The following is a 15,790-nucleotide window of genomic DNA, read 5'->3' as shown; positions in this document are numbered from 1 at the left end:
AACACACATCTGAGAGAGAAAAACAATTTGAGACATACAAATAGATGTTGGATCAAATTTATACAAGGGAATGCAGGGAAACTTTGGCATGGAGATAGAGCGAGGCACAAACATGGACACTGGCCCAAAGACACGTTAATACTTGGGATGATGAAGGAGCGATTACTGTGGCTGAGCTTTGAAAGCGCTTTTGTCCGGCTCACGCGGTAGCCATTCCCTGTGTCTGAGAAACATTAAGCCTCATTATATGCACCACAAAGGCTTTGAGAGTGTCACCGTACAGTGAGAGCTTGAAATGATATTTGTGTGTGCTCGTGAGACTTTTAAAAAGTTTGAAACAACATTTACACATAACACTGGTAAAGGTTAAAGCAATGCATTTGAATGATGATGAGTAGTTTGTGTTTTCCTTGTTGGACCCCCATGCTATCAGTGCAGTAGTTGAGTCTGGGCAGTTCCATGTGGCAGCGCATGTTGTGATGAGGCCCAGATGAGCCTGGAGAGGCAAGAATGAGGGACAAGAGGAAGTCAGTAAGTGTGTAAGGACATTGTGTGATGTGTTTGTGAGATGTACACGGCATTTTTCTTCTTCTTGGGTCACTGGGGTGGATTTGCAAGTTGGGTTTCTCTCTTTATGACCTTTCTAAAGGCAGAAATCGAGGTAACGTTGTGGTTGCTGAGTACCAGGAATGTATGCACGTGGGGTGACGGTATTTGGTTGTGTTTGAGACATCGAGTGACCTCTTTACGTTTGTTCTTCATTTGTGAGATCATCTGGTCTGACATTCCTGCGGATAGGGATTCTTGTTGTACAGGCAATATAACTACTCAGGATGTTATGGTGTTATCTCCATGAATGTGTTTGTTACCTTCCATCATTCATGTCATCTTTAATCATTCATGACAAGTATTTCTTTAATTGTGAATAACTGTGGACTTGTGGGGGTGGGGGTGGGGGGTGAGTTGTTAGAAAATGTCTGGATGGGTTTTTGAGGGTTGTGGAGTAGCGGCTGAAACCCGAATCCTGTCCAGGTTACTCCTGATGACTCCATCTTTGCTCCTTTACTTCTTCAGGTTCCTTCTTGATCTTCTGTTTGATTTATGTGTATGATTTAGGCCTGTAATTGATGACTTACTAGAGTTGCATATCTTGGCACAAAATGAATTGCACAACTCCTGCAAAAAAAGGAAAAATTGTTTGTCTGATAGCAGAAAAGCGTCGTGTAGCTTTTTTAGGACCTTGGACGCCAAAGCTATGGAGTAAGCAAGCATACAGGTGAAAGGTAAGCCGATTGTCCAACCACACAAGGTGTTAGTATTGCGTGGTAAATACGGAAAGATTTCGTGTCTTTTTACAATAAAAATTCTCAAAGGGTGAGTTTTTCCCAATAATATCACCGCATGGTCAGGCCTTGTCTTTTTTATTGTGGATTGAATGGCTCCATAAATAAATAAAAAATGCCACAGTAAGTGAGGCCTAAAACTGGCAAACAGTTTATTCCTGGCAGGCATGTTATTTGCTGAAACTCTATGATGCGGTTATTTGTGGTTGATGACGTTATCTTCTGTCATCCCATTTACAAACTGAGAGCTTATACATACCCCAAAGCCCTGAGGTTGCTTGGTTAACAAGCCTTTTGGCTGTCCTTGAAAGAGGCAGGCGTGCTGGCGACGTGTCTGCTCCTCTGATAAGGAAGGAGGAGGTCCCTGAATGCAAGGGGGGGGCAGGGAATGAGGATTGAAAGAGAATGCATTTCGATAAAGAGTAAGAGGAAACTTCTTTTGTTTAGCTTTAACCTTTCGAGCTGCTTTGGCGCCTCGTGCTTTCTCAATTTGATTCAAACTTTTAAAATACAAAAGCTTAACGAGCATAAACACCTCGCACACATTCATTATTCACCTTACATAGAATTGAAAGGAAGGTTAAAGCCTTTATTTTACATGTGATATGCAGAGCCTGGATACACGACGCATGATGGGTGCAATTGACCCACACAATGAAAGGGTTAAAATGATTATAAGAGAGAAGTTGTTTGGCCGTTTTTGGCATCAATGAGCATGAGAATTGATTTCCTATCGAAAGGGTATGCAAGTCTTATCGTTCATTTCGAGGCTCGACATTCATCCATCCAGAGATCAGGAATGGTTTTCACTGTTGAGACCAGGAACCACGCGCCGCAACAGATATTTTCACATGGGTCCTCACCGACTGGATGGACCTGCCACATACAACTCCATAAGTGATCCACACAAGCAGATCTGTAACTTGATGAAGCATGAACACTTCCGGTGATGAGCAGGCTGACAAAGCGAACGCCGGTCCTCACTCTTGTCTCCTATAGGTTCGGTCAAACTGCAGTGTTACAGGTAAGAGATAATTACTTTCTTGACATGTTGGGGTGTGTTTGATGGGGAGTGGGGAAGCTTGATCTCTGACCATTTTTGTTTCTGACCTGGTCACTCAACTGTGGAGGTGCTACTGCTTTTGCAGCAATAGCTAAAGGTCCTAAATCTCAATCAAGGGGTCAGAAACATCTTCCTGGACGCATCTCAGGCATTCAACGCGGTCTGCCCTCCTTCTCAGCTAACAAAGCTCACTGCCTGTGGAATGTGGCCCAGCCACTTTCATACCTTACTTTGTGACTTCCTCAAGTCATGTGATCAATGTGTTTCTTTCAAAGGAATCTTTTCCTTTCCTCTCCTCTCTGAGTGGAGGCTGTGGTGCCTGAAGGCAGCATTCTGGCCCCAAGCTTGTCCCTCTTATACAAAAGCCACCTCTCTGATGCGCTTGAAAATTATTTTCAATTTTGTGGATGACGACTCATTGTGTAATGCAGTACCCCATTCTACCAACAGGCAGACAACAGCTGTTTTGATCTCTACCGATCTGGAATTGATTGCATGCTGGTCTGACAGATGGATTGTCACTTTCAATCCTGGCAAATCTCAATTTCACACTGTCGCTCTGGAAGGATCATCAAATGAACCTACCAACCCAAACATGGTCAGCACTGGAAGCAGTTCTGTCTCTTGAACTTCGAGACCCCACCATCGACCAGGGACTCTGTTGGACTGAGCAATGAGCAAACCAAGCCTTCAAAACCCACCACAGCTTTGGCATCAAACCTCGTTCCAAAAGATGATACTGTCCTAACGGTGATGATTCCATTGATCTCTCTCTCTCTCTCTCTCTCTCTCTCTCTCTCTCTCTCTCTCTCTCTCTCTCTCCTCTCTCTCCTCTCTCTCTCTCTCTCTCTCTCTCTCCTCTCTCTCCTCTCTCTCCTCTCTCTCCTCTCTCTCCTCTCTCTCCTCTCTCTCCTCTCTCTCCTCTCTCTCCTCTCTCTCCTCTCTCTCCTCTCTCTCCTCTCTCTCTCCTCTCTCTCCTCTCTCTCCTCTCTCTCCTCTCTCTCCTCTCTCTCCTCTCTCTCCTCTCTCTCTCTCTCTCTCTCTCTCTCTCTCTCCTCTCTCTCTCTCTCTCTCCTCTCTCTCCTCTCTCTCCTCTCTCTCCTCTCTCTCCTCTCTCTCCTCTCTCTCCTCTCTCTCTCCTCTCTCCCCTCTCTCCCCTCTCTCCCCTCTCTCCCCTCTCTCTCCTCTCTCTCCTCTCTCTCCTCTCTCTCCTCTCTCTCCTCTCTCTCCTCTCTCTCCTCTCTCTCCCCTCTCTCCCCTCTCTCCCCTCTCTCCCTCTCTCTCCTCTCTCTCCTCCCTCTCCTTCTTCTCTCTTCTTCTCTCTTCCTCTCTCTTCCTCTCTCTTCCTCTCTCTTCCTCTCTCTTCCTCTCTCTTCCTCTCTCTTCCTCTCTCTTCCTCTCTCTTCCTCTCTCTTGCTCTCTCTTCCTCTCTCTTCTTCTCTCTTCCTCTCTCTTCCTCTCTCTTCCTCTCTCTCCTCTCTCTCCTCTCTCTCTCTCTCTCTCTCTCTCTCCTCTCTCTCCTCTCTCTCCTCTCTCTCCTCTCTCTCCTCTCTCTCCTCTCTCTCCTCTCTCTCCTCTCTCTCCTCTCTCTCCTCTCTCTCCTCTCTCTCCTCTCTCTCCTCTCTCTCTCTCTCTCTCCTCTCTCTCCTCTCTCTCCTCTCTCTCCTCTCTCTCTCTCTCTCTCTCTCTCCTCTCTCTCCCCTCTCTCCCCTCTCTCCCCTCTCTCCCCTCTCTCTCCTCTCTCTCCTCTCTCTCCTCTCTCTCCTCTCTCTCCTCTCTCTCCCCTCTCTCCCCTCTCTCTCCTCTCTCTCCTCTCTCTCCTTTCTCTCCTCCCTCTCCTCCTTCTCTCTTCTTCTCTCTTCTTCTCTTTTCTTTTCTCTTCCTCTCTCTTCCTCTCTCTTCCTCTCTCTTCCTCTCTCTTCCTCTCTCTTCCTCTCTCTTCCTCTCTTCTTCCTCTCTCTTCCTCTCTCTTCCTCTCTCTTCCTCTCTCTTCCTCTCTCTCTCTCTCTCCTCTCTCTCCTCTCTCTCCTCTCTCTCCTCTCTCTCCTCTCTCTCCTCTCTCTCCTCTCTCTCCTCTCTCTTCTCTCTCTCTCTCTCTCTCTCTCTCTCTCTCTCTCTCTCTCTCTCTCTCTCTCTCTCTCTCCTCTCTCTCCTCTCTCTCCTCTCTCTCCTCCCTCTCCTCCTTCTCTCTTCTTCTCTCTTCTTCTCTCTTCTTCTCTCTTCCTCTCTCTTCCTCTCTCTTCCTCTCTCTTCCTCTCTCTTCCTCTCTCTTCCTCTCTCTTCCTCTCTCTTCCTCTCTCTTCCTCTCTCTTCCTCTCTCTTCCTCTCTCTTCCTCTCTCTTCCTCTCTCTTCCTCTCTCTTCCTCTCTCTTCCTCTCTCTTCTTCTCTCTTCTTCTCTCTTCTTCTCTCTTCTTCTCTCTTCTTCTCTCTTCTTCTTCTCTCTTCTTCCTCTCTCTTCTTCCTCTCTCTTCTTCCTCTCTCTTCTTCCTCTCTCTTCTTCCTCTCTCTTCTTCCTCTCTCTTGTCTCTTCTTCTTCGCTCTCCTTCTTCTCTCTTCTTCTTCTCTCTTCTTCTCTCTCTTCTTCTCTCTCTTCTTCTCTCTCTTCTTCTCTCTCTTCTTCTCTCTCTTCTTCTTCTCTCTTCTTCTCCTCTCTTCTTCTTCTCTCTTCTTCTTCTCTCTTCTTTTCTCTCTTCTTCTCTTTCGTCTTCTCTCTCTTCTTCTCTCTCTTCTTCTCTCTTTTCTTCTCTCTCTTCTTCTCTCTCTTCTTCTCTCTCTTCTTCTCTCTCTTCTTCTCTCTCTTCTTCTCTCTCTTCTTCTCTCTCTTCTTCTCTCTCTTCTTCTCTCTCTTCTTCTCTCTCTTCTTCTCTCTCTTCTTCTCTCTCTTCTTCTCTCTCTTCTTCTCTCTCTTCTTCTCTCTCTTCTTCTCTCTCTTCTTCTCTCTCTCTTCTTCTCTCTCTTCTTCTTTCTTCTTCTTCTCTCTTCTTTTCCTCTCTTTTCTTCTCTCTCTTCTTCTCTCTCTTCTTCTCTTTCTTTTTCTCTCTCTTCTTCTCTCTCTTCTTCTCTCTTCTTCTTCTCTCTTCTTCTCCTCTCTCTTCTTCTCTCTTCTTCTCTCTTCTTCTTCTCTCTTCTTCTCTCTTCTTCTCTCTCTTCTTCTCTCTCTTCTTCTCTCTCTTCTTCTCTGTTCTTCCCCTCTCTCTTCTTCTCCTCTCTCTTCTTCTCTCTCTTCTTCTCTCTCTTCTTCTCTCTCTTCTCCTCTCTCTTCTTCTCTCTCTTCTTCTCTCTCTTCTTCTCTCTCTTCTTCTCTCTCTTCTTCTTCTCTCTTCTTCTCCTCTCTCTTCTTCTCTCTTCTTCTCTCTTCTTCTTCTCTCTTCTTCTTCTCTCTTCTTCTCTCTCTTCTTCTCTCTCTTCTTCTCTCTCTTCTTCTCTCTTCTTCTTCTCTCTTCTTCTCCTCTCTCTTCTTCTCTCTCTCTCTCTCTTCTTCTCTCTCTCTTCTTCTTCTCTCTTCTTCTCCTCTCTCTTCTTCTCTCTTCTTCTCTCTTCTTCTTCTCTCTCTTCTTCCTCTCTCTTCTTCCTCTCTCTTCTTCCTCTCTCTTCTTCTCTCTCTTCTTCTCTCTCTCTTCTCTCTTCTTCTTCTCTCTTCTTCTCTCTTCTTCTTCTCTCTTCTTCTCTCTCTTCTTCTTCTCTCTTCTTCTCTCTCTTCTTCTCTCTCTTCTTCTCTCTCTTCTTCTCTCTCTTCTTCTCTCTCTTCTTCTCTCTCTTCTTCTCTCTCTTCTTCTCTCTCTTCTTCTCTCTCTTCTTCTCTCTCTTCTTCTCTCTCTTCTTCTCTCTCTTCTTCTCTCTCTTCTTCTCTCTCTTCTTCTTCTCTCTTCTTCTCCTCTCTCTTCTTCTCTCTTCTTCTCTCTTCTTCTTCTCTCTTCTTCTCTCTTCTTCTCTCTCTTCTTCTCTCTTCTTCTCTCTCTTCTTCTCTCTCTTCTTCTCTCTTCTTCTCTCTCTTCTTCTCTCTCTTCTTCTCTCTCTTCTTCTCTCTTCTTCTTCTCTCTCTTCTTCCTCTCTCTTCTTCCTCTCTCTTCTTCCTCTCTCTTCTTCCTCTCTCTTCTTCCTCTCTCTTCTTCTCTCTCTTCTTCTCTCTTCTTCTTCTCTCTTCTTCTTCTCTCTTCTTCTCTCTTCTTCTTCTCTCTTCTTCTCTCTCTTCTTCTTCTCTCTTCTTCTCTCTCTTCTTCTCTCTCTTCTTCTCTCTCTTCTTCTCTCTCTTCTTCTCTCTCTTCTTCTCTCTCTTCTTCTCTCTCTTCTTCTCTCTCTTCTTCTCTCTCTTCTTCTCTCTCTTCTTCTCTCTCTTCTTCTCTCTCTTCTTCTCTCTCTTCTTCTCTCTCTTCTTCTTCTCTCTTCTTCTCCTCTCTCTTCTTCTCTCTTCTTCTCTCTTCTTCTTCTCTCTTCTTCTCTCTTCTTCTCTCTCTTCTTCTCTCTTCTTCTCTCTCTTCTTCTCTCTCTTCTTCTCTCTTCTTCTCTCTCTTCTTCTCTCTCTTCTTCTCTCTCTTCTTCTCTCTTCTTCTTCTCTCTCTTCTTCCTCTCTCTTCTTCCTCTCTCTTCTTCCTCTCTCTTCTTCCTCTCTCTTCTTCTCTCTCTTCTTCCTCTCTCTTCTTCTCTCTCTTCTTCTCTCTTCTTCTTCTCTCTTCTTCTCTCTCTTCTTCTCTCTCTTCTTCTCTCTCTTCTTCTCTCTCTTCTTCTCCTCTCTCTTCTTCTCTCTCTTCTTCTCTCTCTCCTCTCTCTTCTTCTCTCTCTTCTTCTTCTCTCTTCTTCTTCTCCTTCTTCTTCTCCTTCTTCTCTCTCTTCTTCTCTCTCTTCTTCTCTCTCTTCTTCTCTCTCTTCTTCTTCTCTCTTCTTCTCCTCTCTCTTCTTCTCTCTTCTTCTCTCTTCTTCTTCTCTCTTCTTCTCTCTTCTTCTCTCTCTTCTTCTCTCTCTTCTTCTCTCTCTTCTTCTCTCTCTTCTTTTCTCTTCTTCTTCTCTCTTCTTCTCCTCTCTCTTCTTCTCTCTCTTCTTCTCTCTCTTCTCCTCTCTTCTCCTCTCTCTTTCGCTCTCTTCTCCTCTCTCTTCTTCTCTCTCTTCTTCTCCTCTCTCTTCTTCTCCTCTCTTCTTCTCTCTTCTTCTCTCTTCTTCTTCTCTCTTCTTCTCTCTCTTCTTCTCTCTCTTCTTCTCTCTCTTCTTCTCTCTCTTCTTCTCTCTCTTCTTCTCTCTTCTTCTCTCTTCTTCTTCTCTCTTCTTCTCTCTTCTTCTCTCTTCTTCTCTCTCTTCTTCTCCTCTCTCTTCTTCTCTCTCTTCTTCTCCTCTCTCTTCTTCTCCTCTCTCTTCTTCTCTCTCTTCTCCTCTCTCTTCTTCTCTCTCTCCTCTCTCTTCTTCTCTCTCTCCTCTCTCTTCTTCTCTCTCTCCTCTCTCTTCTTCTCTCTTCTTCTCTCTTCTTCTCTCTTCTTCTCTCTCTTCTTCTCTCTCTTCTTCTCTCTCTTCTTCTCTCTCTTCTTCTTCTCTCTTCTTCTCCTCTCTCTTCTTCTCTCTCTTCTTCTCCTCTCTCTTCTTCTCTCTCTTCTTCTCTCTCTCCTCTCTCTTCTTCTCTCTTCTTCTCTCTCTCCATGATTCTATGTTTCCTGACTCGAAGATCGCGAAGGAGTTCCAATGCGCTTCAGACAAGACGGCGTACGTAGTTTCAGATGGAATGGGGCCGCTTATGCATACTCTAATTGAAAATGAAATTAGGAACTTTGCTCCAGCATACAGTATTCAGGTTGATGAGGCAACAACTGCTAAACATTGGAGACAGTTCAATGTGATCGTCCGTTACTGGCCAGCAAAGAGTGATCGTGTTCGTGTCGAACATCTGCAGTCGTTTGAGATGGGTCACGCTGATGCTACTAAACTCAAGGACAACATTGTTCGATCTCTCAGCGGTCTGTACCATGACAAGTTGTTGCAAATTTCCTCCGATGGACGAATGTCATGAAATCTCTGCAGAAAAAGGCTATGGGAGAGATCAATCCGAAAATGATCAACATTGGCACATTCAACTTGCACAAAAGCCACAACACCTTTTCCAGTGCATTCGAAAAATTTAGCTCTGAGATCGAATCTACAGGTATTGACGTATTCTATCTTTTCAAATACTTAGCTGCTAGGAGAGAAGACTACGAGGCTGTGCAGAAATCCAAGGGCATTAAAGGACATGTCTTTCTCCGCCATGTGTCTTCGCGATTGACTACATTGGAAGACGTCACAGAAAGACTGATGGAGAAACTTCCGGCTTTGACAGAGTATTTTCTCAGAACTCTTGCTGACAAAGAGAGGGAGAATGACAGAATCAAGAGGATCTGCAGTGTTTTGAGTAACAAGCTTCTCAAGTGTGAACTGCTATTCATGAAATCCATCCTGTCCATGTAGTGGGGCAACTTAGCATAAGAATTGTGCATTTTGTGAGGAAAGCACCAAAATTGGCACACTAGTAGCCTAACATATTATGAACAGATTTGGATATTGGGCCATCTCAAATTCAGCTGCTGATGGCTGTGGCAGCCATTTTCCACTTCCATCAAAAATTTTGAGATTTTTATACGTTGAAATACGCCAATCTGATGACATTGGTTCGGATAGCCCTCACATTGCATCATGGCAATGCCGATGTTGAGAGGGGGTTCAGTAAGACCAAACTATTGCTCACATCTCATCGCACCCGGCTCACTATGCCTCGTATCAATGAACTGCGGACAGTAAGTTCGTATATGAAGAGATTTGATAACAAACCACAGATGCTGCCTTATTCGGAGGAACTGATATCAAACACTCAGAAAGCAAGGTCGGCGTATATGACGCGAATTGAACGGGAGAGACGGGCCACAAAACGACCAGCGGAAGCAGCTGCTCCGAACGACTCTCAGCAGGAGGTTCAAATTCTGGCCAATAAAAGGAGGGCTGAATCACTGTTGGCGGAGTGCATGATGATGCTCGACAATGCAGTGAAGGGAGAATCTGAGAACTTTGTCACCAAAATTGCGGCTGCGAATGCTACCATCCAGAATGGCAAAAAATGCTAGATGGGGCCAATAAAGAACTGAATAACCTGAAGAAAAAGAAATAGCACTTTCCTCCCGAGCTTTCCGATGAACTGGTACCCCGGTATTACAGAATGAGCGACGTTGTGGAATTACGAGAATGTTGAGTTGTTTGGAATTAACAGAATGTTAAAAAGTGATCCTGGCTTGTCCAATCTGTTCATCTAAAACCACAAAATATATGTGACAAATTGGACTTTCTATGTGGCAAAACGATTTTTTTTGTGACCTGACAAAATGTGACAGACTGGAAATTGCCCGTATGATCCCTGCAGGTGGCACCCAGCAGAGCACAGGAATGTCAGTCTTACTTTGAACAAAGCAGTGTTTCGATTAATGTGTCTAAACTATACTTCTACATTAAAGAGAAACAGACTGGAAGAAGGAGTTATTATGGAGAGAGCCATTGAAGTATAAGGCATGCAGAGAGCCATACCTTCAGGAGAGGGAACACGATGTAACCAGAGAGAAGCTACAGCTGGGGGCACGGCACATCCAAGCTGCAGCATGTGGATAAGTTCATTGTATAGACCAGTTCAAGCATCAATGAGGGTGCTTGGAGAGAAGCATGTTCACCACAGCCCCAACTCTTGAACCATCTGCATCTTTGCGGATGCTGGTCGATCTTACCTGTTGGTGGATTGGATTCTCGAGGAACCTACACAATCCTGCTGGTGTCAGAGCTGACTTCCAGGTAGACGACTTTATCTTGCTGGGGTCATTGAGCCGACATCCACACAGACAAATCCTCTCTGGGCATATTAAAAAAGCAAAAGGCAAGTTCTTCATGCTCATCCCTCGGCATTGCTGACCTGCCGTGGTCCTTAACGGTGAGTAGCGGGCTCGGTCTATCTCAGCGGTGGTCTATCTCTCATCGCTGGACTCGGTCTATCTCTCATCTACACTTCCCTCGGTGGTAGAAAGATCACCCTATGGGGACTCAAACTCGACTGGCCAGTCAGGCGTCACTCTGTGTGCATTTATCGGGGCAACAGAGCCTGCTTTGCACATGAGCACAACTGACTTTGACACCAATTCATACCCTGCTGGGTTTTTTTTTTAATTTTTAAGAACTGTGTACATGAGATAAGTTGCTGACTTGAAAGTTGTGAGTCGATTCAAAACCGCATTGAAACCTGCCATGTGTAACTTTGGGGAGTTTTTAAAGCATTAAGCGTGTCATATATGACTTTGGATAATTTTAAAATCATTGTGATAGAATCAAATTAAATGGTATTTGTGTTTGAAAGGTAGACACGAGGGTTGAATGCATTCGTTCTGAAATATCCTTCTGTTTCATATTGTACGCTGGTTTGACCTGTTAAACAATAGATGGGACATACTGTGGCCCACAATGTTTTTTGACCGCACTAGCCCTCCAGGTAACTGATGCACTCACTTCAGTGCATGGAGGCAGCATGTAGCATTATTCACAACTCGCATTCCTCCATTCATCCATCAATTGTTGGGACAACGAGGAAGACTCAACCCTGTGGTCTTCCAATTGTAAAAATAATCAAACCCAAATCATCAATTTAACATGTCTCTAATCCCACTAATCTCTAACATTGTCTCAGTTTATCTGCCTGTTTCAGTTCCTAATGCCCTTCAATATTTACGTACCCTCTGGGCCACGTGGTTCCCCCACAGACCTGGGCTCTGGCCTTCGTGCCTGTGCCCACATGCCAGCTAAACCTGATTCTGTGCTGCGACCTCCCACGGTGCTCACTCACAGGGCTTGCACAGGACACGTATTGCCCCCCGTGAGCCCCCACCTGGAGCCGCAGTCGTCATGCTCACTCCGGCCGTGCCTCAAGCACGACCTTTGAACGGCACACCCAGGGTGCCGTGCATCACGCCATGCTCTTCAGCACGGTCTACTCCTGCATGCCTGGCGGTCTGGCACGCACACTCCCCGGGTTCCCATGTGGACCCCTACCTGGAGTCTACGGTACCCCTGCTAATCTGCCAATTAGTGTGGGGACACTGCAGGAATTTTCCTCAACTGCCGGCTCCTTTTCTGCAAGGCTCTTGGGAATCCGTTTGGCCTCTGACGGGAACATTTAAAATCCCTGCTATATACCTGGCAAAGACCCGCCTGCAAGAATCGTACATGCAGCGACCCGTGTGCCCTTCCAGATGGCTCACCCTGAACCAGAACCAAACCGATAACACTCTGGGGAGCCGTTTTAAATTTAAAACTACACAGTCCATTTCTGACTGCTCCCCCAATAGCATTCCTCTTACCTCCTCACGGTCTGTTCTAATCGTGCCATGCGCACTGACGCTATACTCACTCTCTCACTTTCACACTCGCACATGCACGCACTCGTGTCAGCATGCACGCAGCAGGCGACTTCAATCTCCGACACCGGTGGCTTGGCATGCGCTGAGATAGACGCATTGCCAACCTGCGGGTTGATCTCCTCCACACACGTACATGCTGTGGACATGAGTGTGGAAAGCGGCTCGTCCTCACTCGCGCACTCACCCTCCTCCACACCCGTGCCGGGCTGCACATACTGGGCAGCTTCGACCACGCAGCACAACTGCTCACCACATGCGAAAGCACATAGCTCATGAGATGACTGCGCCATCTTCACCACTCCGACCCGTGCCGCCGGCCTGGGTGCGAGTTTGAAAAATGCGCATCCAGGACCCGCACACTGCACATGCATCTCCACACATGCAGGCATGCACACACCCCTGCGGAGAATCTCCTCATGAACCCTGCACTCCACATTTGCACCATTCGTGTGTCCACGTATCTGCTGTTGATGGAAAATGGCTGCTCCACCTAATGATTGGGAAACACCGCCGGCTCCCGTAGCACCAATGTGCACACCCGTGGACGTCACGTGCACCCCGCACAAATTCTCCACCGTATGTGCCCCAATCTCCTCCTTTCCCCTTCTTTTTATTTGTTTGCCATTTCTGTTTTAAATACATTTTTCTCGTAATCCGGCTTGAAACATAACCTATTCGTGACCTCACTTTGCGGCTCTGTCTTGGCTTCCTCTGTCTCCTGTGGTCCCATTTCATTTTTAACCCTTGGTGGTTCTTTTCCTGGTGCCCCTCCACGTTAACCCTGGCCTGACCGGTCGCCATCACGTACTGTGTATCCCGCACGCGTGCCACGTTCGCTCTCACCGTAGCCAGCTCCTCAAGTCCCCTTTCGCTTTTCCTGCCAGGATCTGTCTAAGCAGCCTTTATATCATTGCCCATAGCCTTTGTCTGCACTCTTGCCTTTGCCTGTCCCACATCCATTTTATTGCACAGCCTCTCCACTCTCTCGGCCTGCCGAGCCATCACATCATCTGTCATCTGGCTGAACATCACTGTCCATTGCATCATGTCGGCCTGTGTCCGTGATGGCCTGCTGTCCTGTGGTGTGGATTCCCATGGGCGCTGCATTTTTCTAGGGGACGGGATGAGGGCCATCGACCACTGTAGACGCCTCCACTGCACCCCCCCACTTCTCCCTTTCTCACGATGTCATTCTGGAACGCAGTTTCCTCCATTCCTTACATAAAACCTACCTGGACCTTCCTCTCTTGGTGAGACATGGCTGTTTGATTTTAAATTCACTCCCTCGCTCCGCTCCTTTACAAAATTTTGAGTTTCTGCAATCCTGACTCCCGATGTTACTGAATCAGGGGATTGGAAAGGTCCCACTCCCAGAAACCAAATGTTACAGGTTTGCCCGCTGGGAGACGAGTGGCCTCTCTCGGACCCACTTCCCAACGTTTGACCCTGAGGGCAACGAGCCGCAGGTAACTCCCCCGCCGCTGCCATCCCTACCCACAAACTTTGGACCCCTATTAACTCCATTTAACACGAACCCTCTTTTGTTTCAAGCAACTTCTCAGGTTCGTATTTGCAGATTTTTTTTCCTCTCTCTCTCTCCTCATTCCCTTGCTGTTGCATTCACCTGTCACCTCACTGTCAGTATATTCCCTCCTGCCTCCTCATCGTTCTGTCTACGATCACAATGCTGGGACTATCCTGTTGAGGCAAAGCGTTGACCCGATGCACGACACTTATAATTATTTGATCGTTTTAAATCAGTCAGTCACTGAAGTAGTTTGAAATCCAAATTAGACAGTTTTTCCAACTGCAATTCCGGACGGGATGCGTGCTGATTGTCGAGCAGCATTCCACATAGCTACGCTCTCAGCGATCAGTGTCACGTGCTGCTTTTCGCAAAGGGCAGCAAAAATAGAAACAATTTTGGGTAGTTGGTATGAGAGGAGTTGGAGAGTTGGGACACGGGGGTGGGTGGATGTCAAATTGGAGATTTGCACCCACACAAGGCTTTCATTATATCCTCGTGCAGAGATTTTCTTAGTCGGGGTACAGTGGGGTTTCGTGGCCACGGTTTTTCAAATTAAGGTTTCACGTTTGTATCCAGGGATAGGCGTTGCATTTTACGCTTCTAAAGCAGGCCTTGTGACCCTCCTGTGTTTGGCTGGATTTTACCGTGGCACACTGTTTGTGGACTTTCCGAAGAAGGAATTAGATGTGTAACCAAGAAGGGGAGTTTTCCGTACAGGAATGTTGATAATGAAGGCATACGAGTGCGTTGCCTGTTGAGTGGAACAGGGTTTATATATTCATATTTATTGACTTGCTTGAGTTTCTGCCTCGTGATGCAGATTCCGCAGGCCGAAACCCCATGCGAGTGGCCAAACGCATATTGCTTGTGAAGCAATGTAGGAATTTCTATTTTGTCTTTTGTGTCTAAAGGTATTTGCCTTTCGGGTGACACAAGGTCATCTATTACCCAGGTCGAAAAACCAGTTAAAACCAGTACACATTTTCAACTGGTCTCTATTGGTTCTAATTGGTCTTTAACTGGTCTCTATTGGTTTCAACTGGTACCAGTTAAATTCAGTCAGAATTCCAATTTCCCAGTTGAAAAAACCAGTAGCTCATATTTGTACCAGTTAAAGTCTTACTGGTCCCAGTTGATACCAGTTGCAATGTACTGGTCCCAGTTGATACCAGTTACAATGTACTGGTCCCAGTTGATACCAGTTACAATGTACTGGTCCCAGTTGATACCAGTTAGTTAAATACATGTATTTCAACTGGTAATATATCACTCTATTCCAATTTCCATATTAAAACCAGTAAGAAACCAACTGGCTTTACTGGTACCAGTTGGCTACTGGTTTTCAACTGGTACCAGTTGACCAGTAAGCTACTGGTCTTTACTGGTTTTTTGACCTGGGTATCTTTCAACCATGGCAAAATGCACGGCACTTACGAGATATGTTGCTTTATTTTACGGTTGCTCTTTATTTTTGTTTTTAGATTTGAGGAATTACTCAAACATTCTTCAATCGAGTCCAACGGACGACTACACTTCGGTGTCACAGCCATTCTGTACTCAAGCACAACTAGGTACATCGCCAGCCAGCCCACCCAGCACTCTCTCTGCTACGAGCTTCACGTTGGTCCCAGAGAGGTAATCCCTGTAAACGCATCGGTAAAGCAAATGTGGGAATATCGGATTTGTATTGGACGTGCCAGATCTCCGCCATTTGGTGTATTTTTCTGCTTTGTTTTTGCTCACAACTTGTTCTGTATCGTATTATTTATAATGTCTTGTTTTATTCTCAATGTCCCGCTTTCTTTCTCCCAATGGCATGATGATTATATAGCGGTGCTGTTGAGGGTCGTCTCACGTAGATGGTTCATTCCATAAATAAATAAATTAATAAATAAATAAATAATCACTCTTCACTGACATGCAAGTTGTAATCAGATTATTATTATTATTTTTTTTGATCTTTCATGTTTTACTCGTGCAATAAAAAATGGGCACAACTATAACGGCACGCGGTAGAGCATACGCCACCGCCAGGCTGAACAGGTAACGTATTGTATCCCATTGATAGGCCGTATCTTCAATTGGACCTGAACCGAAATCTAATCTGCTTCTTGTTGTCGCACACCAAACCTATCCACTCTGAATGCTGAAGAATCTATCTATAATTTCAGCAGTGTGTGTGTGTGTGTGTCTGTCTGTCTGTCTGTCTGTCTGTCTGTCTGTCTGTCTGTCTCTGTCTGTCTGTCTGTCTGTCTGTCTGTCTGTCTGTCTGCGACCACCGTTTCTCGACGACCGCCGGTCCGATCTCATTGAAACTTGCCAGGAATATTGCCGGGGACCCGCGGATGTGCCTTTTCGAGGTTTGATATCGATCGGACGAGCGCTTCCCAAGTTACGGCCATTTTATTGCTTTTTCAGTGTTGAAAAGGTGTATATATATATATATATATATATATA

At 45.8% G+C, this 15,790-nt stretch overlaps 1 protein-coding gene across 7 annotated transcripts in view; it reads left to right on the top strand.

Annotated features, from left to right (window-relative positions):
- Nucleotides 1–15,790, top strand: part of LOC147014893 (tensin-3-like) — a 331,057-nt gene that overhangs the window by 294,177 nt on the left and 21,090 nt on the right. For all 7 annotated transcript variants that reach the window (XM_085853316.1, XM_085853315.1, XM_085853314.1 and 4 more), the window contains one exon: nt 14,815–14,968. In XM_085853316.1, the coding sequence (XP_085709442.1) occupies nt 14,815–14,968 (154 nt within the window). The remainder of the gene's footprint in view (nt 1–14,814; nt 14,969–15,790) is intronic.

Source organism: Eptatretus burgeri, chromosome 13 (assembly GCF_056783735.1).
Source record: "Eptatretus burgeri isolate ZD-2024b chromosome 13, Ebu_testis_v1, whole genome shotgun sequence".
NCBI classification, from domain to species: Eukaryota; Metazoa; Chordata; class Myxini; order Myxiniformes; family Myxinidae; genus Eptatretus; species Eptatretus burgeri.
The sequence above is the reverse complement of the archived record's forward strand: the minus strand, read 5'-3'. Positions and strand labels throughout refer to the sequence as shown.